This window comes from Oxyura jamaicensis, chromosome Z (genome assembly GCF_011077185.1).
Source record: "Oxyura jamaicensis isolate SHBP4307 breed ruddy duck chromosome Z, BPBGC_Ojam_1.0, whole genome shotgun sequence".
NCBI lineage: Eukaryota > Metazoa > Chordata > Aves > Anseriformes > Anatidae > Oxyura > Oxyura jamaicensis.
The window spans coordinates 9,120,989-9,146,132 of NC_048926.1; the positions used below are offsets into that span (position 1 = coordinate 9,120,989).

At 45.6% G+C, this 25,144-nt stretch overlaps 2 protein-coding genes across 3 annotated transcripts; one reads left to right on the plus strand and one right to left on the minus strand.

Annotated features, from left to right (window-relative positions):
* Positions 1-443: 443 nt before the first annotated feature.
* Positions 444-5,072, plus strand: NUDT2 (nudix hydrolase 2). Its single transcript, XM_035310662.1, has 2 exons — positions 444-679; positions 4,156-5,072. The coding sequence occupies exons 1-2, from the start codon at positions 547-549 to the stop codon at positions 4,467-4,469; spliced, it is 447 nt and encodes a 148-aa protein (XP_035166553.1). The 5' UTR covers positions 444-546; the 3' UTR covers positions 4,470-5,072.
* Positions 5,073-6,029: 957 nt separating this feature from the next.
* LOC118155885 lies at positions 6,030-22,822 on the minus strand. 2 transcript variants are annotated; one of them, XM_035309487.1, is made up of 6 exons: positions 22,449-22,822; positions 13,593-14,060; positions 10,389-10,529; positions 9,988-10,056; positions 9,344-9,434; positions 6,030-8,988 (listed from the first exon to the last, which is right to left on the minus strand). In XM_035309487.1, exons 1-6 carry the CDS (start codon positions 22,501-22,503, stop codon positions 8,793-8,795), a joined length of 1,020 nt encoding a protein of 339 aa, XP_035165378.1. In that variant the 5' UTR covers positions 22,504-22,822; the 3' UTR covers positions 6,030-8,792. The 2 variants fall into 2 exon arrangements, with proteins under 2 accessions (XP_035165378.1, XP_035165377.1); XM_035309486.1 differs by having other exon boundaries at positions 13,593-14,063; positions 22,449-22,819.
* Positions 22,823-25,144: the final 2,322 nt, after the last annotated feature.

Consider the following 25,144-nt stretch of genomic DNA (forward strand, 5'->3'; position numbering starts at 1 on the left):
GCGTTGCGATTGGTTGAGGGGCTGTCAGCCGCGCGTTGGTCCCGCCTCCTCTGTTCCCGATCCGGAAGCTAAGGTGAGGGCAGGGGGTGGGGCGTGCGCTGCGCTCAGGGGTCCGGGGGGAACCGCGGGGTGCTCCGGGGGGGTTCCGGGGGCTGCGGGGTCCCCAGCCCCCGGGGGCAGAACCCCGGCATTATCTGTGCACAGAGCCTCTGGGCTTCTGCAGCGAAAATCAGAGCGTTAAATGGCTGGCTTTCCTGGTTCTTTACCATTTCCTATCCTTGCAGTGTGCTGTGTAATGTATCAGCTGTAAAGAAACAGCACACAGGTCATGCTTAGTGCCTCTTTATATATATATATATATATACTTAAGAGCTTTTATATAGGCTCCTCCTTCCCAGTTGGAAAAGGAAAGGGCTCCGTTTTCACACCTCAGGGGTTGTTGTTAAGACACGGTTTAATTGCACGGTAGCTGCGAAGGGATGGACTCGCAGCCCGGCCTGCCCGAGCCCCACGTCATTTCTGCTTGCCCCCTGCAGGAGCGGGGACATGGCGGTCAGAGCCTGCGGCCTGATCATCTACAGGAGGCTGCAGCCAGCGGCGGCCTCCAAGCCCGCTGACGGCATCGAATACCTCCTCCTGCAGACATCCTACGGGACCCACCACTGGACGCCGCCCAAAGGTGATGTTTGTTCCGATAACCCACTGCTGTGCTTTTTTTTTTTTTTCTTTTTTTTTTTTTTCTTTTTTTTTCTGTCAGGAGCAAGGGAGATCGCAGCCTGAGGTCTGCTGGGCGCTGCTGAGGTCAGCTCTGGGGGCAGGTATCAGCTGGCAGCAGCAGCTGATGGCGTTTGGGCAGCTGGAAGGGGAGCTCCGTGGCGGAGCCAGGACTGGGCAGCACGCTGTCCCAGCCCTGGTACCGGGAACAGCACAGCGCGGATACCTCAGATTCATCTGTGAGATGATCTAGGGGATGATCTAGGAGATGTAGATCTCTTTAAATGCTGTTTCTTACCCCCTGAGATTTCTTTCCGCTAATTTGTATTTCTGATTTTCCAAAGTAGTGTTTACAGAATCACAGAACTGTAGGGGTTGGATGGGACCTCGAAAGATCGGGTCCAACCCCCCTGCCAAAGCAGGTTCCTCAGAGCAGGCTGCCCAGGCAGGCGTCCAGACAGGCCTTGAATATCTCCGGAGAAGGAGATAACTGTTCTTAAAGCATAGCACATGAACAGTTTGTGAACAGGAGTTTGTAAATTGGAATAACAATAATAATAATAATAATAATAATAAACTAGTAAGAAAATCAGCTGTGCTCTCCCATCAGTGGAAAGAACAGAACTTTCCGAACCTCTCCCTCCACCAAAAGCCTAGTGGAGAAGAGGTTGCAGCCTTTGGAAAGCCAGAAACCATGAGCTAGGACGTGACTGTTGTGAGAGGAGAGATCCATGTGGAAAGGTTCACCAGGAACACAGTAATTCGGGACAAGCCAGCACTACAATAGCAAGTGAAATGACTCAGGCATATGTCTCACACACTCAGATCATATCAGTAAAGGTTTTGTAGATCAGAAACCACAATCTGATGGCAGCCTTTACTAGTAGCTTGGTACAGATCTGAGGGCAATAAATGAAGGTGCTGTTACATTATATATTCTCTGCAATTTGAGTGGTCTTCAAAGGCAGCCCCAGGCTATGTGGTGCAATAATATAACTTGCTTGTGGTGCAGACCTAGATTTAATGTGGCAGGAGCCAGAATGAGAAGTTATAATCACCTCTCCAGGAGCACACAGGTGGCAAGCCCACTTACAGCTACAGCTGTACTTTGATATTTTAAAGGTCCCTAAGCAGCTTCAGTCTTTATGGGATTAAACTGTATTGCTTGGGTCCCCCCTACCGAACTTCATCAGCCTGATCCCTGCTCCTAGAACTGTGACTTTGCTCAAGTCGAGTCTGATGGGCAGGGGATGCAGGGCTTGTTTACTAGTGCAAATGGCTTTGAGGAGCTGGAATGTGGTGTGATGTGCTGCCAGTGGTCCTTTTTGTTCCTGGAGGGTAGAGTGTATTGCACAAAGTGGAAACGTACTGAGCTTAGACTTGAGGTTTGCAGCAGTCAGTGGGGTGAGGTGATTGCCTCTCCATGTGCTGGTGGGCAGGAGGCAGCATTTGTGTCCTGTGGGTTGAAGCTGAACCCTGGTCTCCAGCTTTGTTGCTTCGTCAGCTCATTGCTTATTTGGTAACTGGATCATGATTATCATAAAAGGAACTGGTTACTGACTGTTCGTGGATGTTCTGTGGGCATTTACTGTGGGTGCTATTAAAGGAATCCAGTTGTTCGAGGCTGGGTGGATTCTGTTGCTCAAAGTCCCAGCTTTGTATATGTACAAGATGAAAATATGTTTATCCTCAAAAAAAAGGAGATAGTTTTACTTGCAGTGCTGAGAAAATATTTCTACTTAAAGCCTCAGCATATTTGATCTCAAATATCTAAGACATCAGATGCTGTTTTCTGCACAGTTGCTTTTTGAAATAGAAGTGTATTTTGCATTTGAGATGATGTCGCGTTGTAAGAGCTAATATAAGAGCGATGTTAAGCTTCTAATACACAAAGAAGTGAGTGAGTCCTGTTGGCAGAGCATCATCTCCCCACATACCCCACCTGTAGTACTAAAGGGTTGCTTTGGGTACCTGGGACCTGAGATAACACTCACCTCTGTGATGAAATCGTGGCTATTTGCGGACACCTAAGTATAAAATACAGCTACACCAGGGGTAAAATAAAGCTTTAGCATCCCAACCCCTCCTTTTTTGAAGCCTCCCAACTCCTGTTAAGTAGCTTTTTTTGAGATCTTGCTTGGCTTGTTCTATTTATGGTCTTGTCTGGATCTTTCATGAGAAAACCAAATCTGACATTTCTCAACAAAAGCACAAACAGCTGGGGATATGTTATATTTATCCTTTGTTTGTAATGGCACCTCTCATTCTAAGCAACATGAAACAAATAGGGTGTCCAAGAAGACCAGCTGTCGACAGGGCTAGCATTTAGGTGTGCTGTATTTCAGAGGGGAATACGTGATAGAAATCAGAAATACCCATAACTGCTGCATATCCCCGTGTAGGAGAAAATATTGGTGGTCTCTTCCACGTGATAACTGCATCTATATGAATCTAGGGTGGCCCAGGGTTCATAAGGGATCTACCATTGAGGTGCAGCCACCTTTTAACTGTGTGCTTGGAGGTGCTTTTTAGTTTAATCCCCTACGTGATTCATTCTGCTTTTCCAGTTGAAGTGATTTCATGATTGACTTTGTGGTGGTTTAGGATGTGCTGGAACAAGAAGCAGATGCAGGAAGCTAGTTTGGTTCTGTTCGGAAACTTTCATATATATATTTTTTTTTAATATAGAAAGATGTTGAAACATTTTGTAGTGCTTAAAATCACAGAATCACAGAATGTTAGGGATTGGAAGGGACCTTGAAAGATCATCTAGTCCAATTCTCCTACCGGTGCAGGAACACCTAGATCACGCCACAGAGGAACACGCCCAGGCAGGTTTTGAATGTCTCCAGAGTAGGAGACTTCACAGCCTCCCTGGGCAACCTGTTCCAGTGCTCTGTCACCCTCATAATATTGTCCTAAGCTGTGAATCAAATGATTTGAAGCTTCTTTTCTGAAACTCACCTTTCAAATGGCATTTGTTGGTGTCTGGTCCCATTGTTTCTGTGCTGTTGGAGTGAGTAAGTTTTGCAGAACTTAGCCTTACGCTTCTGTGGGAGGGAAGGGTTGAGAGAGCACTAAGACATGCAGATCTGCAGTCCTCTCTCTTACTGGCTAAAGGAAAAGTGTTCCTAAGGTACTTGGTCCTTATCCTGAAGTATGATCTAAGGTGGAGCATTACAGGTCCAGAAGACAAGTGGAGGACTGGGAAGATTTCTCATGCTAACAGGCCACTCACTGATAGTTTCAGAAAATGCGGTGTAAACAAGCATAAATGGCACAAAAGAGAAATCAAGAGAGGAAGGTTTGGCAAGCAATCTCTGTTCTCCATTTTCAGTTCTGTATCAGCTATTGTGTCCTCCCAATGTTTCCTAGTTGTCAACGGCATAAACAAAGTCTGAGTTTCCATCTTGGAGACTTACATTTTCATGTTCTTGACAGGCCACGTGGACCCAGGAGAGGATGACCTGCAGACAGCCTTCAGGGAAACACAGGAGGAGGCAGGTCTTCAGGCCAGCCAGCTCACCCTCGTGGAGGGGTACAAGAAAGAGCTGCACTATCCTGTCCGTGGCAAACCCAAGACCGTTGTTTACTGGCTGGCAGAAGTGAAGGACTGTAACACGGAAATCAAGCTCTCAGAGGAGCACCAAGATTTCCGCTGGCTGAAGCTGGAAGATGCTTGCAAATTCGCTGAATATGAGGACATGCAAGCAACACTGAAAGATGTGCATCAGTTTCTCTGCTCCAAGGAATAAATGCTCTTGTGAAGGATAAAGGGGCATTTTGAAGGACATGACCTGATTTTAATTTTGGCTGCAGAAATAGAGATTTCTTTTTCTATCTGTACAAATTCAGTAAAGATACTTAGAGCTTTTAAAAAATCTGCACTTGTTTCTCCCCTGACTAATGGAAAAAAGCATGGTCTGACTGAACCAGGGGCCAGAGGTGTCTGAATTGAAACCCAGAATTAACACAGGCTTCTTCTGTTCCTGTCTTTTTTATTGTTGTTATTTTTTTTTTTTTCTTGTAGCCGTGAACAGTCATGAATCTCTTTGAAAATCAAACACTTGATATTTCTTGACTTGCTGGTGTAGGTCTATAGCGTTGTAAAAATGAGCATATGGAGATTTTTAATAACAAAATGTGTACTGCAGAAGCTGCACCTTGCATTTCAAATGGGGCAGCAGTAGTTCTGTTCCCAGCTCCTCCTCTGATATGCTGTGATTACTTGTCAAATCATTTCAGGTCTTGTTTGTTTGTATCATGAATTTATGTACATCAGTAATGCACTGTTATGAAAATAGTTGCCATCCAAGGAGTCTTAATAAACTGTTGACGTACAGTATTTAAATGGTAAATTTGAAGTTCTTTTATCTCTTTTTTTTTTGCTCCGTAACAGACACCTTGTCCATACATTATTCAAGGAGTTGGGAGAGGGAGACCTATGACCTATGGCTGCCTAATGCAGCTTTTTTTTTATCTCTCTTTTTTATATATATATATATTTTTCACAGAATATCTAATCTAATGTGCAACCTTGCATCTCTTTGACAGCATCGGTGTTTCTGGGGCTGCAGGCTGTGTCCACCTGTGGGCAGCAGGGTCATGTGCACTGTCAGTGCTGCGCTGTGAGCACTGTCAGTGCTGCCTTGGATCACTACAGCATGTGGTGGGACTGATTGCTGCATCTTCACCTGCGTCAGCTTTCCTGTGAATCTCTTTTGTCATTGACATCAGTGGGAACTGATGTTGTTAGCATGTTGTATGCTCATCAATGTGCTGTTAGTAGTGGTTCATAATCTGGGTGTTTTGGTACAGTAACACCAAAAAAAATAAAAAAATGTCATTGTTAAATCTTAGGGTGAGGAAAGTTTTCTGAATCCCAGGGAACCGTGGGAGGCTGAAAACATGTCCGTCCTTTCCTATCCCTTAATGTAGCTTTAGCTGCCTAAGTACGTGTAAATTACAACGCAAATAAGTGTGTGAGAAACAAGGCTATACTTCCATCCTGTCTTTCTCCCTGCTGAAGGAATGAAGAGATGGTCATGAACATCACGTCAGCCCTGGAGAAGACTTGCAATACCAGAGATGCAGCATAAGTGAGCTGAGAAATACGGGCTGCAGTTTGGTAGTATGATTTTCTCCAGGGATGCGGTGCTTGTGCTTTGGTACAGCTAATATTAATGTTAGCACCACTGTGGCAGTGTTGTCTTGCTTATCACTCTGTTATCTTCCTGTACAGTGATTTACAAAAGCCTCCTCAAAGTGCATTCTTTTATATATATTTTTATATAAAATAAAAAATCCAGTGCTACTCCACTTTACAGTAAATTTTATTTTGATTACAAGCACTGTTTGAAAGCATTGCATTCAGGTGATGGCAGAGAGTTAGGTGGTCGTGCAATTGCTGTGAGCGTTTCTCAGCAAGTCGTTGGAAGCAGGGGATGGAAGGTGTCTCCCATTGTCACCTGGTCCATCCCCCTCCCCAAAGGAGAATCAGCTTTTTCAGAGTCTTTTCTGATGGAAATTTGGCTAATGTGCTTTTCAAGACCTCTCATGATGAGGAGCTATACTTTCAGCTCCTCTGCCTGTACCTTGGAAAACTTGTTCTCTAGCATCCAATCAAAGTAACCAGGTGAGAAGTAACAAAAAGATAACCAGCAAAGGAGAGGGGTGGAAAATAGTTAAAGCCTGTACTGTTTCACAGTCATATTTTTTCATTATCGTGGGAGCTACCATTTAATCACTGCTGTGTAAACAATTGTATTACTGCCTTCGTGTTTATGGGAAAGATTTGCATATTTAGTATGAATTATAGAGAGTCGTTAACAAGTCATCTGTTCTGCACATTCAGCAGTAATGAATGTAAGCACTTGCTGCTCTGGAAAGCACAGCACTTGCTGAACTCCGAGTAAGTATTTGCATTTTAATGGCACTGCTAAGCGTGCAGTTCCCAAAGTGCATCAACGTTCTGGAGGATAACAATGCTGTGTACAGTAAGGTAATGCGCTCCCTGGAGAAAACTTCAAAGATGGGTGTCTTAACTACAAAAAGTAGGTAAAGGTAAGAGGAATGTAAACTGGTGAGGTACTGCGCACGCATTTAGAGCAGTTTGTGTACAGAGCATATTCCCACAAATCGTTGTGTGTAAAATGATGCTTATGCATTTGGAAACTTGTCCCAACATTATACACAGATTCTTTGGGTTTGTTTTAAAGCGTAAGCACTAAAAAGTCAGAGTGTAATTCTGAATGTCATTTGTGTTTGCTGGTCACCGGTGAAGAAATAGTTCTTCCTCTGCCATGTCTATTACTAAAGTATTTTCCCAAGGAGTGTCTGGGAAAACCCCTAGTAAATAATTATGGAGTGATGTGCTTAGGGAAGACGTTTATTTCCAACCTCTGCGAGTTTATGCCCTGAACTAATAAGGTTTGTATTTTCTTTCTTGAGACCAGCTAAGTTCTTGGTTGTAATAATATCTTGTGGCAGTTAACTTTTTTTCCAAGCTGTGGGTCGATTTTTGGAAAAAAAAAAAAAAAAAAAAAAAAAAAATTAAAAATACTGGAGATGTGAAATTCCCTGGAGACCTTGATTCTGCTGTAGAAGAAGTAAATAAAATCGAACTGTAGAGAAGTTCAAAGATGATGGAACCAGGCTTCTCTTATGGTGCCCAGCAGCAGGAAATGAGACACACTGCAGCACAGGACCCTCTGACCACCAGGAAGCACTGCTACGCTGTGCGAGTGACAGAGCACCGACACAGGTGGCACAGAGAGGCTGTGGGGTCTCCCTCCTTGGAGGTCTTCAAAAGCCACCTGGACTGGTCCTGGGCAGCATGCTTGGGGTGTCTCTGCTTGGGTAGGGGGTTAGGCCGGGTGGACCCAAAGGTCCTGTCCTCCTCAGTCATTCTTTGAGTCTGTGAAGTCAAAGCTCCACTGGAATTGCATAACTTAATTTAGGTAAAGTGAAAAGTGTTGTCTGGGTAAGAAAGAAGTTTCACTCACACTGCTGAAATACAGTGATGCAGCTCATACTTGGAATTTCCTGGTGTTAATATTTCTTTCTCCGGATAATTCCTGATTTATATCTGTGATTATGGCTTACAACATTGCATGATCCACAAGAAGGAAGGCATAAATTCATGAATATTAGGAAGGTACTAAGACACTGAAAATAGTGCATTCTTTCTATGAAAACAACAACAAAACCCACCACTACATATAACTGCTGTAGTTGGGGACAATATGTCTGTTCACTGTGGTTACAGAAAATCAGGCTGGAACTGATTTTAAATGGCTAGATACTATCCCCGCTGAGCACGACTGTTAACTTGTCATTCTACATTAAGAAAGGGTGTGTTACAGTAAGATTTAATAAATCTTAAATACAGAAATATTTTAGGAAACACTCTCTCAGCAGGGCTCTTGCAGTGATGCAGATGGGAATGATGGAGTGCAACTTTTTAATTTAGAACAAATGACTAGCTGTTACTTAAGTGGTAATTTAGTGGAGGGAATATTTTGGCAGATAATCTGGTGGAGTCTCTTTCATCTTCGAGTCCCGAAGGCAGTGCTTATTAGTGATGTTCACACATTGACAAAGTAACTGACAACCTTCTGTGTCTGATGGCAGCTAGTTTTAACTTAAACAGTGTGAAAGGATCACCAGGACTTGTGTTTTCTCCTTTTACCTTGTCTCCAAGGATTTACTTTCTCATCTTCTCAGTAACTAGAAATTCAGGGCAAAGGACAGTTGCAGCTGGCAAGATATTGGCTTTACTTTTTTAAACCTGGGCTTTGTTATCTGTTAAATCCGTTCTGGAAAAGCTAAGCAGTGAGTGCCTACACAAACAAAACAATCTGCTCTGCTTGCTTCAACCCTGTGCTGTGTAAGGTGATTGTTCTTGAGTGTCTAAAAAAAATGTAGAAAAAAAAAAATCACCACAAAACAACAGCGCTTACAACTCCCTACCAAAACAGTAAGGCCTGGGAGCAGGTTCACGACGGAGGCACCCTTCTTCCAGGTGAGAAGGGTGGCAGGTGACAAGGGGTCAAACAACAGCTTCATCATTTTCAGAGCTAGTCCACTTGGTAATTGGCATTGTCAAAAAGCGGAGTGACCGTCCCGTCTTTCCACTCAATGAGGATCTCTCCGTGCCGCAAGGAAGGGGAGCGAGATGGTGGAAGGCCTCTTTGTGAGGGACATGGCTCCCGTAAGTCAGCTCTGCTGCTGCTGGCTGCAGGGTTCTTCAGAGCAGAGAGGATTTTCTTCTTCCTAGGAGAAGAGAGATGAGAGTATATGATTGCACATGCCTGTCACTTGGCTGCTTCTCCACATGAAATGGATCAGCAAACTATCATGCTCAAATTCCCTTCAGGGATTAAGTCAGGTATGTAGGGAAGAAGGAGCCACAATTAGAGGCAGGATTTGCATAGGATGGTGAGTTGGAAGGAGAAGTGGGATGGCACGGAAGAAAAATCATCAAGGGTGACATCATGGGTGAGCACAGCCTTCTGCTCAAAGCCCAGTGCTTCAGGTGTGGGACTGGGAAGGGTGCTGAGATCAGGAGTTCAGTTCTGAAACACCAAAGCAAGAGGTAACAGATTGAAAGAAACTTATTCTCACTTACTTGTTGTAATGGACATTGAGTGTCAATATTATTAATCCCAGTATGAATGCCAAGGGGCTGAGGACGAGCATGGCTGTCTTCCAGTTGGTGCCTGAGAGGATATAATAGAAAACAATCATGCCATGCCCATCCCCATGCTTGTGCAATAGCCACTGTTGCCACAAAACCAACCAACAAAAACATCTAGTGCCCCTGGAGACTAGTAGATAACAGGAAAGCTGCTTTGTTTATTACATCCAGACCAGCATAAGACTGCTTCACACTGCACTGCACCCTTCTGTTGAAATTCACCATGGAAAGGTTTTATTTATTGCTTGGTAGGTGACAACCATTCATGCTTTCCCACTGTGCAGCTCTCTGATAAGAAGGGCTGGGAGAAGGCACTCAGGCTAGTGAGTGTCCATATTACTTGTGATGAACTGGGACAAAGTAGTTGCACGTTTTCACTCACTTTTGTACTCTAGGCCTGGGGAAATTTGCTTTCAAGGGAGTTTTTCTGATGGATAACTTGGTTACCTTGTTCCTTACTAAGCATCCTCAATGGGATCCAGGGAAATGTAACTGCAACCAATGGGAAGGTAAAGGGCACTGATGAACCCCCATCCACCTGGTCTCTTCCTCCTCTGCCTGAAATCTGGACCTACCTGCAAGCCTGGCCCCAGCAGTTTTCCCTCGATTTCCATGGTGCTTTTTGGAATGATTGTGGGACAAATCTGGGGGAAGAAGTGGAGAGATTTGAATTAGGGGAAGCTCTGGTTTCCTCCTGGGGCTGAATCATAACCCCTTGTATAGAGACAGAAGGGAAAAACACTTGTTCCTCAGTGTTCCCAGCCATTTTTTTTTTTTTTTACTCCTGACACATGTCATGGCTGTACCTTCAGATTAAGATTATGGCAATAACACTGAACCAGTTGCCAAGGCAAACATCTCAACACATACGAGAGAAAAGCCTCAGTCTACTCAGTAACATACATGGAGTAATCCCTAGATGCTGCCCACACTCCTGCTGTTCTCATGTATGCATTCAGAAAAGAAACGTGCTCACCCTCATTTGCTGGGAGGTATGCCTGTTTGGTCTTCACTGGAGACACTGTGCTGTTAAAATTGTTAACCAGAAGTGGGTCAGCCAAGTCCACGGAAGATCCCTTGTCCACTGCATCAGTCTTTGATGAATCAATGGTTTTAGCTTGGAAGAAAATAATCAAAGGTGTGAGTGGTTATCATTTATTTTTGCATAGAAACTTGAATACACTCAGTGCCCAGCAAGGGAAAGGAATCCAGCCCTGCTGTATTAGTTAGTCCTCATTCTGCAAGGCAAATGGGATGCAGTGCAATAGCGAGCACCTCCTTCAGTTCTTATGGATTTCAAATAGTAAATTAATTTCTCAAGACTGAATCCAAAGCCAGAACAGAGTTTATTTTCTGGTGGTGAATAAGGTCATTAATCTAGAAAGTATCTATGCAACACCAGAAGTTAAAGGCTGAGGTAAGAAGCAGCAAGAACTGTAGAGTATCATGAGTATTACCAACACAGCAGATGAAGAAATGGGATTAAGAGGGAGACAAGAAGTCTGTATCTCTTGCAAGTGAGTGAGGTAGGTATGATTTCAGCTATAATATGTTGTTGATTGAGTGCTTGAGAAATCTAGATACCAAACAGTTGTTTAGGTTGGCTGAGAAGGTCACAGCTGGCAGACCATCCTGTGTCTTCTGGAGAGGTTAGAGAGCCCTGCTTTGCTCTGGATATGGTTGGAGTGCAAATGAAGGGGGGGAGAATACCTTTCTCAGGTGGGTTTACACAGACAGTGCTACTGCAATGTCTCAGTTGGGTTTACACAGACAGTGGTACTGCAATGCCCAGAGCTAGAATCTGAAGAACTGCAGAGGACCTGAACATGCAGAATAAGCTCTGGCCAAGGCAGGCACCTCTAAGAGGCAGCAATCTGCCAGAGGCGTTTGCCTTGCTAGGCCTACTGTATAAGTAAGGTGTGGGATAGCAACTACTGCTAGAGGGGAGGTTGTGGGACATCTTATGGCAGCAATAATCACCCCTCTTCTGCACTGATGCATGCAGCAAGATGAAGAAAGTCAGGTATGCAGGGCTCCCCTCCTGCTTACCCCAACCACTTCCTGCGGCACGAGCATCCAGCCCTAACCCTACCACACATGGGGCAGAAAAGGCAGCTCTGTCTGGTTCTGCTGGGGAGCTTGAGCTGGCTTAGACAAGAACTGATGCCCTGGTTAGGACACTGCTTCCTTCTCTGAATGGAGGGTGAGCTCTACCTACAAAAAATCTGGATGAAAAGGGGAGATTGTACGTGGGTGTAATATCCTGAGCAAATAACATGGCAAAGTAAAAGTTGTCTGTTGATGGTCAACTGAAACTGTGGATAAGAAAGGCCTAAATAAACACTTAGGACTTTTAAATTGTTATTGACTTGTCAGAGGTTCACTCCGGTAGACTCTGACCGTGGGGTTGGTAGGAAAACTGTCAGTTTGCACAAGACAAGCTAACTGGCACAACCTGATTCAAAGCCTGGTCTCTGTTTACCCTTGCAGCCTTATTTGGGGAGCCTGGCTCCAAGGCAGCTGTGGACTGCCAGGAACATTGCCTTGGGGAATGCAAATGCTCTTTTCACATGCCTTTTTCCCATATCTTAAATCTTCTACGCATTTCCTAGCCTATATTTAACTAGCCTATTATGGTATTTAATTTTTATTTGCTGTATTTACCTTCATGCTAAACAAACATTAATGCTTGTGACTACTGGTCTGTGATAATTACATGTTAACCTACTACTTGGCTAATTAAAAACTTCAGTAAAAAGACCATTTTTTCTACATGACAGCCAAAAAGCTCTTTCTACTTCCAATTAGCTATAACCTCCCAGAGTCATAAGTTTATCCTCATAATCCATTTGGTCATGCAAACCAAATTCAGCACATTTTTTCTTTACTAATTTCTGCAAAGCTGAAAATCTCACATAGGCTATATAACCTTCTTATAAGAGAAATAATTTCCCTTGAGGAAGGTTGGGAACCTTGTCATTCACAGAGTGGACAAACATGGAAAATTCATTAAAAACACCATCTCTTTTCTGGTCCCTGGAGTAGAAGGAGGGAGGGGAGGACAGGAGGAGGAATGGAGTGTGATTTTTCAGGTCTCAGATCTGCACACCACTGCACAAGAGAAGACCTGAAAACATGTTCCTTTGCATAAGGGAGTAAACAAAATAGGAAATCTAACTGGATCTCAAATTATCACTGGTCTGCAGTGGGCTTCACTGGCGATCTGAATAATGACAATCCCTCCTGGATGCAATGACCATGTCTGATATCTGCCAGCCTCGTTCTTCACCTAAACATAGGGCAAGACCAGTATTTCTGCCCTTTTTCTGTCTAGCCTAAGTAGAGGGTAGTGAACACTCAAGAAGGCAAAGATTAGATTCATTTTAGCAGAGGCCAAGGCCACAAAACAAATAAAAAATGAGATTTTCTAATGATGTTTTGGTGTTACGTTTTGGGCTTTCTTAATGCAAAGGAAGGACAGTGTTTTAACTGCTTCCTACCATTTGCTACATTCACTAGTCTCTTACATGAGGCATCAGGAGCAAGGTTCACATTTGAGGATCACGAGAACATGGGATGAAGGTTAGAGCTGTGCTTTCATTAGCAATAGGAGCACTGTCAGGGTCTGGCAGGAGACAACTGCAATGTGTTGCTGAGAAACCGAAGCAACAATTTCTCATTTCAAATACAGCAGCTCCTCAATAATTCATGCAAGTTTAAAAGAGTTTTTCAGCTGCCTCCAGTTTTCTTATTACTAAAAATGACATCCCCAAGTAAAAAGTACCAAAAGCCCTGTCAAAACCTTAAACACCTGACTTTCATGGGACTTTGACAGCTGTTTTGGACCTGGGAGGCTCAAACAATTCAAGCTATTTTTAGGTCTGGGCGCTGATTCAGGTGAACTTTCCAAAATACTTGACTTTTGACTGTCATCAGAAATGCAGCTGATGTTTACAGGCCTGATCCTGTAGGGTGTTGTGTGCTTTCTGGAAAACACTCAACAGCAACTACTGGAAAATGGTGGTGGATTACAGCTGGGCCAACTGTGGGGCGTTTGGTATATTTCCAGGTGGGGCTGACGTTACCATGAGTTAGAATGATGGATGCAAGCCTGGTGTTAGATGTCTTGGATGATGCCTAAGGTTAGCTGCTATCTGCTGCTAAATCTACCTCATCTTACTTTCATAGATCCACACCCGGGTGTCTACAGCTTCTCGTATCACTTCGCCAGGCCTCAGAGCTGCTGTCTGGGCAGCAGCACAGATGGTTTCATCCGCTAACGTCTTCCACCTGCTGAATTTGTCCTTCTCCCTCGAGACAAAGACCTTGTGGCCTCCTTCCTTGGTGCTGAGGTGGAAGCCCAAGCGTTGCAGAGTCAAGTGCCCCTTCTTGCTGCAGGCCCAGGCCTGGTGTTCCCAGTCCCCGCAGGGCTCCAGCGTGGCCAGGGAGTGCTCCTGTGCCCTGTGGGCCGACAAGCACTGCTTCGTTTGAAGGCTGGTGATGGTCCTGGTGGCGGGGTCCCAGCTCCACTGCTGCTGCAGGGAGCGCGGCTTGCAGTCGGTCAGGCCGATGACACTGGTCTCGTGGTGGGAGACGTGGATGCACTTCTCCAGCCGGGTGTTCCTTATGAGGAAGCCTTGTCCCTCTGCTACTGTGGTACAATCAGAGCATGGTTTAGTACGGTAAATCTCCAAGGCAAACACATCTCCTGAGCATCAGACTTTAAAAATGTCCTGGAGAAGGTAGACGTAACCCACTGGTTCTTTCCCAGAGGGGCTTGAATATATAAACCATCCCACCAGCCTCCTAATTCCCCAGAATGACATTTCTTTTAAATCCAGAGTGTACAAGTAGCAGGGAGCAATACTAGAGGGAAACAATGATAAAGCAATGTATTTAATTCCCATATAAATAATAGGGGAAAACTCACTGTCTTTGGGAAACTGTAGTTTTATGAAATATCTGTCTTTATACATTTAATCCAGTATTTTGACTGGTTATAGCTTCAAATAGTTACCCTTCTTTCCCTCCTTCCAAAATAAATGATTTTTTTTTTCTTATCTGATTCAAATTTTTCTTATGAAAAAAAGCAATTGAAACCCCGAAACCCCCAAATGCTGTTCATCTGAGGCCAGCTAGGCCATCTCATGTTACTATTTCCATTAAGTGGCTTCTTGTGATATTACAGCAACACTGGAATAAAACCATATCCCATCAGAAGTCTGGAAGTACTTGGCTGAAGCAATTCAAAAAAGTATTGAAGTAAACTTGGATTTAGCACACCTGACATTGGTCTGTGCTCCCCAGACACCAATTTGCTTTTTAAGGACCCCTTTGTAAGAGACATTGCAGCCATCCCAAAACAAACATGCAATTTGAAGCAGTTTCAGTAGTTGTTTTTGCTTTTAATAGAAACACCTCCCAACATCTCTGATGAGTTCAGATGGATATCATCCTGCTACCTGGACAATCACATCCATTTTCAGCACAAAATCAACCGGTGTGGCCTATGAACATCCTGAGCAAAATGTTAAATGCAAAACCATATGTCACTGACACAGATGTACCTCCCTCCCATCGTGTATTTTATGCCTAAAATTTTTGCAGGTAGATGGATCGAAATAAATGGTTCAGCTTTTTACATGTTCTGAGAGAAATTTTAGTTTTAATTACAGTCATCAAATGGTAACATTAAGCTCCTGAAGTGACATTTTTTCATCTTTTCCCCAGGAATCACAGTTTTAAAAACTCCATCAGCATTTAATATTGAATATAAAGAGGAGACTGATAAACAGTATCGAATGAGAACAATGAGGTTTATCTAAACATCTATTTCTGCAGAATTTCCTCTCCCAAAGCAAGGAACAATACTTTGCTCTGGCAGCATGTCTTTTGCTCGCTACTTGAAAAATGTAATGACAGTGTAAACAGGAACCAATACACAATAACAAGTGTAGGAACAATAGCTTAAAAGAGCTCCTGTGTTTTCTTTCAGGAAATTCTAGGGGTCTGCTAGATTAATAGTGCTGCTGGGTTGCTAAATCAGAAAAAGCCTTTAGCTTTCTGATCAGGTTTGAATGCACAGGGAGAGGCAATCAGAAATCATGGTACAGCTCCTGCACCTGCTCCAAGAAGAGGATGGATGTGCCTGTGGTGGCATATTGTGCTTCCCAGACCTTTGATAGCCACTCTTCCAGGAAATTCCTGCCAAATTCATGTACCTAAATGGAAATGAAATTTCTGGGAGGTCAGTGAGTAGCTCAGGAGACCAGTCCTCTTTACCCTGCTTCGCAGCCGCCCTGCCTTGGCTGCCCTTCTTACATTTATATCGGTTATTAGCCTGCTGCTATCCACCAAGTTCCTATTTCACATACTTGAAAGTGTCTGTTAGTAATTTTTTATGCTTTTTCTAGGTTGCCCTTCTAAGCCTTTTTCTCATGTGTTTTAGTTCGGGTTTTATTATTAAATGTGCTGGCGCGGATGTGATTTATTTTATTTTCCTTGCTTGGTTAATGGCTGTCCATTGAAACATTATTATTATTTTTTTAATTTTAATTTTGAATAGCATTACTCTTTAACCTATCCAGCAGATCTGTGTTTTCTTCTCTGTCTGCAGTCTCTGATAGTGTATGTTCCCTCTGAAAGGATCACCACGCTACCTGCGCATTACCAGCAACCTCTTCATATCCCCTTGTTCTCTTCCAGTGTCTTTCCCTTTCTACCTGCTTGCTTTGTCTTATGCAGGTCTCAGTTTTCAGAGATTCACCCCACTGAAAATCCAGAGCAGTCTGTCTGCCAGGGAAATACATGTGAGCTAGGGAATTTCAGCCCTGCAACCCATGTGCTTTCCTTTAAGATTTGTATCACTCCCCAGTAGCATATGATACCAAGTTATTAATAGATTTCTATCTTCACACCGTATCTCATGTCCAAAAGTATAATCATCACTATATAGCTCAGGAACAGAGGTCTAGCTAAATTCTACTTGGTTTAGCAAAGCTGGGACCACAATCCTTCTCTGAACCTTGGTCCAAGCAACTTCCCTACAGATGGTGTTGCTTCTTGTGACATAGACCACTGTAAGTCTGGCTATCAACAGCAGGATTTTCCCTATTATCATGTTGGACTTGATGATCTTGAAGGTCTTTTCCAACTTAAATGACTCAGTCATTCTGTGATTCATGTGATCCCTGCCAAGATGCGAGCCTGTGTCCATTGTACGAGTTCACCATCCGCTACCTGTACCTTATTGCTTTCCTGAGGTTGACACATTGCTATCTATCTGAGTCACTCATGGTTAGATACAGGTAACTGGCAGATCCTTGTGCCTGCCCCGCAGGCCATAAGCAGTATAGCCACAAAGAAGGCAGAAGTTTTTCCACCTTGAGATACACAGCAGGCACTGAGACTTTTTTTTTTTTTTTTTTTTTTTTTTTTTTTTTTCCCAACACTGTCAAGTCCCAGCAGCCCTGCAAATAAGGCCATCAGCCCTAACATTTTGGAAATGTTAACCTGGAGCAAGCAGAGCATGGCATCCAGCTTACACCCTGGGGATGTGAGCTCAGTGTCTCTGGAAAATGCCAGCCTTATTCATGGAGCCGGAATAGATGTCTGCTTCAAGCTGCTCATGCTTGAACATTTTGGCCTCCTTGTATTTTTAGGAACAAAATAAACAATTTCTAGCAAAGGCACTCAAAGCCAGCTTGTTTGCTCTATGATACTGTCACTCTGTCTGGTCATAAGAAAGAAAGAAAAAAAAAAAAGCAAATACAGTCCCCTGCCTCTCTGTGGCATGACCACCCTTGGGACATGCTGTTCCTTATAGGACTAGTAGCAAAACCCATGCAATGTTCCTATCCTAGTTAAGGTAATGCCACCAGGAGAACCTTAGTTAGCAGTAGCCTCAGCTTGTCTGGAAAAGTGTCTGTTCTTTCTAAGCAGTGCCTGCAGAGGCTTGATCAAAGCCATTTTTCACACAATTTGGGGCTGGGTGGCTCACTTTAAAGGCTCTGAAGAGGCAAGGGGTAAGTCAGAGCTGAGCGAGCACAGGTTCCCAAAACACTCCAGGTGACTGGGGAACATCAGCATTAGCTTTGGTCTCTTCTGCCCTCCCCACTCTTGTTCCTAACTCTTACAAAATGCTTCCATTAGTTTGATTTCTCTTGCCAAGTGGCTGTTTTCAGCAGGGAGGAGATGAGTACTGAGTCACACTCCGGAATTCACCTCCTCCTGCCTCTACCTGTCCTGGAAGGCAGGCGTCCATCTGGGGCAGCCGCAGCATCTCCTGTACAGGCTGCTTCACGGGGATCTCCCACGGCATCAGGTGGGATAAGGGTCTGGAAGACCCCCATCCTCTCAAGTAGCCCAGCCAGCAGTTTTGGTCTCTGTCCTTGTTCTAAGCACATCTGTGACGGTTCCAGCTCCTATCAGAAATGGTCCCAGCCCAAAAGAAGCAAAAAATAACCAGAGAATGCAGGGAAAAACATCTTTAGTGGCTCAGACATTGTGGTGATGGGGACAACACCACTCCCTGTCCTGGTATCAATTATCTGACCCTCTTCCTCCAGGTAAGCACAGCATCTGACCTTGCCAATCTCCTGCCCTCGTTGCTGGTACCTGTACCAGTGCCTAACATTGGTAACGTAGAGCTGCCACCCTTTTCTATCCAGACCCCTGATCCCTTACCAGGATTCAAATTCAGGGCTAAACTTGAAAAGGGGCTTTCCTGCTGACTCGTTGTAGCACATCTGTAAGACCAGGCAGTCTAGAAATATGTTGCATGAAGGCAGAAGGGACTTAAATGTGACTAACCACAGCAGCAAGCGCAATTTGCTGTGATGGCCTGAGGTTATTGTATCGGGCCACGAGCAAAACCACAGCCCAGTGTCTCTTCTGAACAGGAAGCTGTTTATGTGCTATGCTGGGCTCTGGGCCCTGGCAGGTTGTTTCCATCTGCTGCAGAGGGTCTGGGCTTGAGAGAAATGAGAAGATGCAGTAGCAGAAGGAGGGAAGCTCCAATGAAGGCAGGAGGGTTCCCCTGCAGATGAAGCTCAGTGCAAGGCATTGCCCTGTGAGATCGCTCACAGGAACATCACATTTAATTTAACTCAAATAAGCAGCTTGAGGTGCGGCAATTTATGGACAAATATAAATCAGTGAGCATAAGACTTGAATGCAGGCCAGCAATAGCTCCTTCTTATGAAAAGATCTCTCTCCATACAAGGGAGTGAGTCCCAGCAATGCAGGAGACCATGCCAGGGTTGTGGGATGAGGAAATTATGAACAACACTTGCTGTGATAAGAGGGGTGCGATGACCCAGATGCATTTGATCAAAGGCAGGAAGCCCAGATACACATAGGGAAGTGCTGAGACTGTCACTTGTTCTTTAGTGTTTGTGGAGAAGCCAGATCAGGACGGTAAAGAACTTGCTGTGATAGTGAGGCAGTGGACATGTAGCAAACATTAATTCATCTCCAGCAGTTTCCATACAAAATTAGGTCCTTCCTCAATGCCAGACCAGGGTTTTACTGAGGCTTTCTCCTAAATTATGAAACATGGTTTCATTTACACCCCAGTGACTATGATGTGAGCTTTGCTGAGGGAGTGAAGGTAGCTATAATCCTGCCATGGGCCCAGTTCCAGCCTCGTACCACCCTTGCAGCAAAGTAGGGTCCATAACCCACTGTGGAGACAGATGGGAGGAAGGAGGAAAATTGGCCATCCCTTTTTCTAGAAATGCCTCCTTTTTTTTTGCAGTCATGTTAGGGTGTAGAAAAGACTCGAATTACTGGCTGAAATCTGGAGGTTGTTCAGATCATGATAGCTCCACTGCAAGCCTGCATGTTTATGCAGGTGAAGGCCCAGCCCACAGCAATCAGTAAGGCATGGACTAGGAACTCAACCCAAGAGGATGTTGGGAGGCTAGTAATGATTTTACAGCGCGGCTCTTCTCATGACTGCCTGTGGGAACTTCCTAAAACTGGAGTGTAAAAAAAGGTCTGAACAGACTGCCAAAAGAGTAGGGCAGGGCTAGGTGTTCCCAAAGGAAGGGTTGTTTTGTTTTTAAAGTATTTTGGCTGAGAAAAAAAATTATCCCATCAGCTATAGCTGAGATTTGGGCCCCCAACAAACAAATTGCAATGTGTTAAAGAGGTGAAAGCAACAGAGCTTCCTTTATCTTTTTGTATGACCTAGCTGATTTTCCAGTTACTTTTTGGATTCATCCTCCACTCCATGGCTTTCACTAACAAAAGGCAAATCAAGCCTGTTGCTCTCGAGGGGTCTCTTAGATACATGCAGATGTCAGGATGTTTCAGGGTGTGGGTTTCTCCTCCAGAGCTGCAGATCAATACATCCTTCATTACTTATTTCACTAGCAGGGGTCTTCAATTTCTGCATAGGATTCAGTGTTGCTCATGTTGCCTAACTGCCAAACCAGGCCGTTGATTTGTGGAGCCATGATTAGATCATCATTTGCACCGATTTAATTTCTACTGTTGCTTTTCCCCCACGATCCCTCATGTTTGCCCTATGGTGACAACTCCAAAGTTTTGAGAACTTTTGTCCTGTGATCATTAGGACATTCCCTGGTGGAAATTAGCATCTGGAGAAGTTTTGGAAATCTTTGTCATTATTTAAATTCACCTTTTTGTAAGATGGAGAACAGGCAGACCTGGAGCTGGGTGAGCAGCTACCTGGCAACGCCGGGTTTATAGAGCACTATTTCAGACAACTCAGACAACAGATCAGCTCTCATCCAGCCATGTAATTTTTATAGAAAAGTCAACAAAATCTACAGGTAATGCCAGTAATTAGCTGGCGAATGGCTTGTCAGTGCAAGCACCTGAGTGCAAATACTTCTTGGTCTGCACTCAGGCTACTTTCCAGTAAAATGGCTCCAGGAAAAGGCTCACCGTGTGCAGGAGGTGACTCTGCACGCAGCAGCCACTCATCCTTGCCACCAGGGAGACTCCATGTAGGCAGAGGGAAGAGATCTGGTAGCCACTGAATATAGTTAAACACACCAGGGTCAGGAAATCCCCCAAGAAAATAGTTGGAGGCTGGAAAAAATGTATGAAATAGGAGAAGTTCCAGATACGTTTGGTCTTTTTGACTCTTCCTTAGGGTTCCTTAGGGTTGCTGCAGGGGAGTGGGGGGCCAGGGAGCAGCCAGCAGCACATGTGGCTGGGGGGAGAGCAGCCCCCCAAGGATATGCATGAGAATTGAGAGATCTTCTTCCATGTGGCCATTGCATTCAGCCTCCTTGGAGGGTATTTCATCCATCAGTGTTAAATGCAGCATTATTTCAGCAGTTTCTGTCTGCTTGTAAGCACACAGGCCCTGCTTGTGCCCGAGGCTCGGTTCCCACAGCACATCATACAGTGCTGGGGCAGCATTAGGCTTCAACACTTCAGCTCCCCCCCTTCTTGCAGGGAGTTTCCAAAGCAACCACTCTCAGAAACAGCTTGGGCAATTCCAGGATTTCTATTTTTCAGCAGGAAAATGAACCAATCCTCTGATGTCTGTCAAGGGCAAGCACCTCTGTCCTGCCCACTGCCTTAAGACTGCAGCCCCAGACAGGATGGAATGGGGAGAGGCTGCAGGAGGAGATCGGCCTCAAACAAAGAACATTTGCTCTCTGCTCTGCAAGTGTCTGGGCATTGCCAGACACTGCTGAGATAAACTCCTTTCTTGCAAAACACCTGTGGCTTTATTAGCGGTCTAGCGGAAATGTAGCAGCTGATAGTGTGATTGCATCAAATGCATTTCACTGGAAATGAGGTTTGCTGGGAAACATCCTGCGACCCTCCTTAATCTACCAATAAAACATAGCTGTGGGGCTCCTCTTGTGTGACAACAGTAGAGCACCACCGTCTTCTAACACTGGACAAGACCACTTTCAGAGCAAAGAGAAAAAGAAAGATCCCTAAGGCTGTGCTGCTGCCCTGACAGCCCACCAGCTCCTAACCCGATCTACTGTAACTTCCAGAAGATGCACGTACATCCTCACTCCTCGCTAGCACAATGAACTGCAAGCACTCAGCCTGGGGCTTTATCAAAGAGAGACTGAATTTGGTGGATTTACTTTAGCTGGTAAGATTTACAGTTTACAGAAACAGTTGCCAGTCTGAGGTTTGTCTTTAGGGAATAAACATCCCAGCTGCACAGTCAAAATTGTTGTTGTCCCCTGGCACAGACAGCCTGAAAATCTCTGAGCACCTGACCTGTGAAACTGCAGGTCTGTTGTCTTTGCAGCTTCAGGGACTGAATGAGCCCTGAAGCACTTCAGGGATTTGTTTCGGTGAGTCCCTTTCAATAACCTGCATCCTCAGGCAGAAGAGCAACATAAAAGGGGAATTATTTATTATCTCAGGGGCTTTGCAGCCACTGCCTGTGTTGGGGCAGGTGAGACAGCGGGGCTGATCCTGGAGAACACAGCTCTGGAAGATGCTGCTTGCCAGGATTTCTGCTTTCCTCCTCTACCCATGCACATCAAACACCAGGCTGCCTGGCTTCCAAATCCTCCTGCGCCCTGCAGGATTCAAGCGACCTTGGCCAAAGATGACCCACTATGATGCTGAGTGCCACAGGGTCCCCAGCACATCCTGCTCCCCCCTAACCACCACGGGAGCAGGATCAGTGCCGTGAGGTCCTGTTCCCCTTCCAAATGTTCTCTCCCGATGCTGGAGCAGTGAACACAGCACCCAGGGGTAGCTCAGTGTCAGCTCTGCCCCCCAGACAGGTTAATTCACCTGTTCTTCTTTGCATTTTGTCTGACCTGCTTTTAAAATCGGCCAGGATGATGCCACAGTGTCCCTGGACAAGCTGTCCCAGTGCCTGGCCAGCCTGTCTCCTGGGCACCTGTGTTTAATCCTATTTTAAATTCTGCCCAAAATGCACCCGCAAAGCACTTGTTTTACAGCTGGTGGGTTTACAACTTTGCAGCCAAAGCAACATTTCAGCAGAAAAACGGGTTAACTCTGGGACGCAGTTCACTTCCCTCTTTCTGGCTACCCCGAAGGAGGAGAAACTTACCCTCAAGCCAAGGCAGGAGGCAAATGCAACTCAGACTCAGCCTGAAAAGCTCCATTGTGTCCCAGCTCAGGGAGGAAAGGAGCCTCCAGAGCCTTCTCTGTCATTCAAAGCAGAAAAACCTGCTGGGAAGCAAAAACTCCTCTTTTGTCCTAGCGCTGGAGACTTGGCAGTGGGCTTATCAGCCAAGGATCGGTGTGCTGACACAGCCCCCTTGGAGGTTATCCCTTAGGAGTTGTCCGGTGGTGAGCTGGGCTGGCGGGGATGCTGGACCAGCGTGCTCACAGCCTCTGACCTTGGCTCCTCGGCACTCCCCGGCAATGAGCACCGCATGCTAAGGAGGCTGGCGGGCTGCCTCGGCGGGGCTGGGACTGGGGGAGGATGCAGGGCTTGCCCGGCGGGGAAAGGCAAAGTTCGGAGGGGCGTGGGATGCGTCTGCCCAAACCCTGTGCTGGGGCGGTGGCTGTCACTGGGTCTTCATCTCTTTAGGGATAAGTTTTTTGGGCTCAGTATGGGCTCTGCACAGTGTAAAACCCCCCTATTCCTCCCCCGAGGGGCAGCAGTGAAGGCTGTCAGGTGAAAGAGCTGCAGGGGAGGCCTGAGAAATGATTTTGCTGGTGAGATGCTGTCACTCAGCCACATCCTCTCGTGTTTGCCTGCCCCACCTGCCTGCTGAGGTCTTTCCCAGCTGGATCCGTCATTAACCCAGAGGTGCCTCTTGCATTAAAACACATCAAAATGGTGGCTTCATGTTTCTTTTAGGGGTCCAGTCCAGGATGGCACTGGCATCAAACCTCCCAGCTCTGCCATGAGACCAGGAGTCACTTGGAGAGCTGCTCCTGCCTGGCCATGGTGCTGCACTCAAGGAAGGCACTGCAGAAATGGGGTTACTGGATTTTCCCATGACAACATGCCAAGTTGCACTAAATACCAGAGATTTTTATTTTTAAAAAGCACATATGTTAAACTCTCATCCACATTACTGCTTTGCTTCTGGGGTTGAAAACGTGAACGCTCTCCACTGCATTTGCTGAATGTGTCTCTCCCGCAGGAGGAGCAGATAGAAGATTGCCTTCCTGGGGATGGCAGTGCACTCCAGGCAGATGGAGAGCATTACATCAAATGTCCTGGAGGAGAGGCTGCTCTCTCTTCCACCACAAATCATGTTACCACTCCTTCCCCTGGAACAGGTGCTTCACCTGTTTTTCTCCTCCTGGCTCATCAGTCTATTTTACACAGGGAAACTGAGGCACGGAGTGGCTGTGGTCTGCCCTAAGCCAGGAATTCTATCTCTGAGCTCCTGAATCCCGAATTTCTCCCAACCCACTGGATCACTGTTGCTTTCTAACACCCAGAAAGCCCTTCCTGATCCATGCCAGGAAGGTGTCCTTCTCCTGCCATGCATGGAGCTTTAACATAGTTAGGACCATGCTGGGGCAGTCCCCAGGTCTGAGTCCAGTGAGGACTCAGAGTGGCTGTAGAGTGAAAAATAGCATGCATGTGTCCCACTCTTTTCCTGCCATTTCCAGCTGGATTCCCAGTCCTGGTGTGTTCAGCTTAGCAGTGCCTCAACTAGACCCTGCAAACTTCACAAATCACAGAATCACAGAGTCATCTAGGTTGGAAAAGACCTTCGAGACCACCAAGTCTAACCATCAGCTTGACCCACCAAGTCCCATCACTAAACCATGTCCCTTAGTGCCATGTCCACATGGCTCTTAAATGCCTCCAGGGGTGGGGACTCACCTCCCTCGGTGCCCCCCCCAGGAAAGCAGCTGAGCTCACTTCATTTGTCTAGCGCTGGATTGAGGAGAGCCTAGCCCAGAAACCCATGGCATTTGTGAGCTCTGCAGAAAGTGGCCAGTCTAAATGCGCACATGCCAGCACAGACCAAAACAAGCCAGCTTATCATCAGCCACTGAGATCTTCTGGGTCTCAGGAAAGCAGATCATTCTTCTCCCTTTTGAACAAACTCATGTGGAGAACAGCATCATTCTGCTCCCATGTGTTTTAAAAGCCTGCGTCCTTTCACAAAACCCAGACACCACTTTGGCCTTATTTCTCATACATGCAGGAAAGTATCTGCATATAAAATTTCACTCTAGCTCTGGAGCCCATTCTTCCAAGGTGCATCGGATGGCATGGCTTTGCCTCTTGCATAGGGATTCTTCTCCCAGTCATTTTCACAGCTTTTCTTAGGCTGCCCTAAAAGTGAGCAAGTGACTTTCCAGCTGTGGTCTCTTCGACATGGAGCAGGATAGTCCTAAAATTGCTGGCTCCCAGTCACATAATTTCCATGTCCTGTTAGTCTTCACTGGCCTGTGTCCCCTGGAACAGCCTTTTTTCTTGGCTCCATCACCCGTTAGTTGGGTGCTTTGCATTTTCCTCTTCATTTTGCAGTGGTAGAATTAATCAGGGTGAAGTGATAAGCACATCTGTCTGGGTTCCTGGTCCAAAGTGCTTGTGAAAAATCAACTTCAGCCCTGCTGGGAAGTTTCTGAAAATCTCATGGAAGTCCCCTGTGAGTGGCCAGGCTGAGTTCTGGTGGTCCTCACAGCCCTGGCGGTGGAAAGCCCTGCTCAGACCCAGGTCCCTCCCTGGCTCATTCCTTCACCCGGCACCAGCCCAGATCATTCAGAGCAACCTGGCATGACAGCACCTCTTCATTCCAACCCCCTCTCCCTCCCCCCCTATCCTCT

Coding starts and splice junctions, on each gene's coding strand:
- LOC118155885 (XM_035309486.1), bottom strand. CDS start 22,503: ATGGAGCTTTTCAGGCTGAGTCTGAGTTGCATTTGCCTCCTGCCTTGG. Junction 10,057..10,388: donor ATACCTCCCAGCAAATGAGG/GTGAGCACGTTT, acceptor TTCTTCCCCCAG/ATTTGTCCCACAATCATTCC. Junction 8,989..9,343: donor CTCAATGTCCATTACAACAA/GTAAGTGAGAAT, acceptor CTCTTCTCCTAG/GAAGAAGAAAATCCTCTCTG.
- NUDT2 (XM_035310662.1), top strand. CDS start 547: ATGGCGGTCAGAGCCTGCGGCCTGATCATCTACAGGAGGCTGCAGCCA. Junction 680..4,155: donor CCACTGGACGCCGCCCAAAG/GTGATGTTTGTT, acceptor TGTTCTTGACAG/GCCACGTGGACCCAGGAGAG.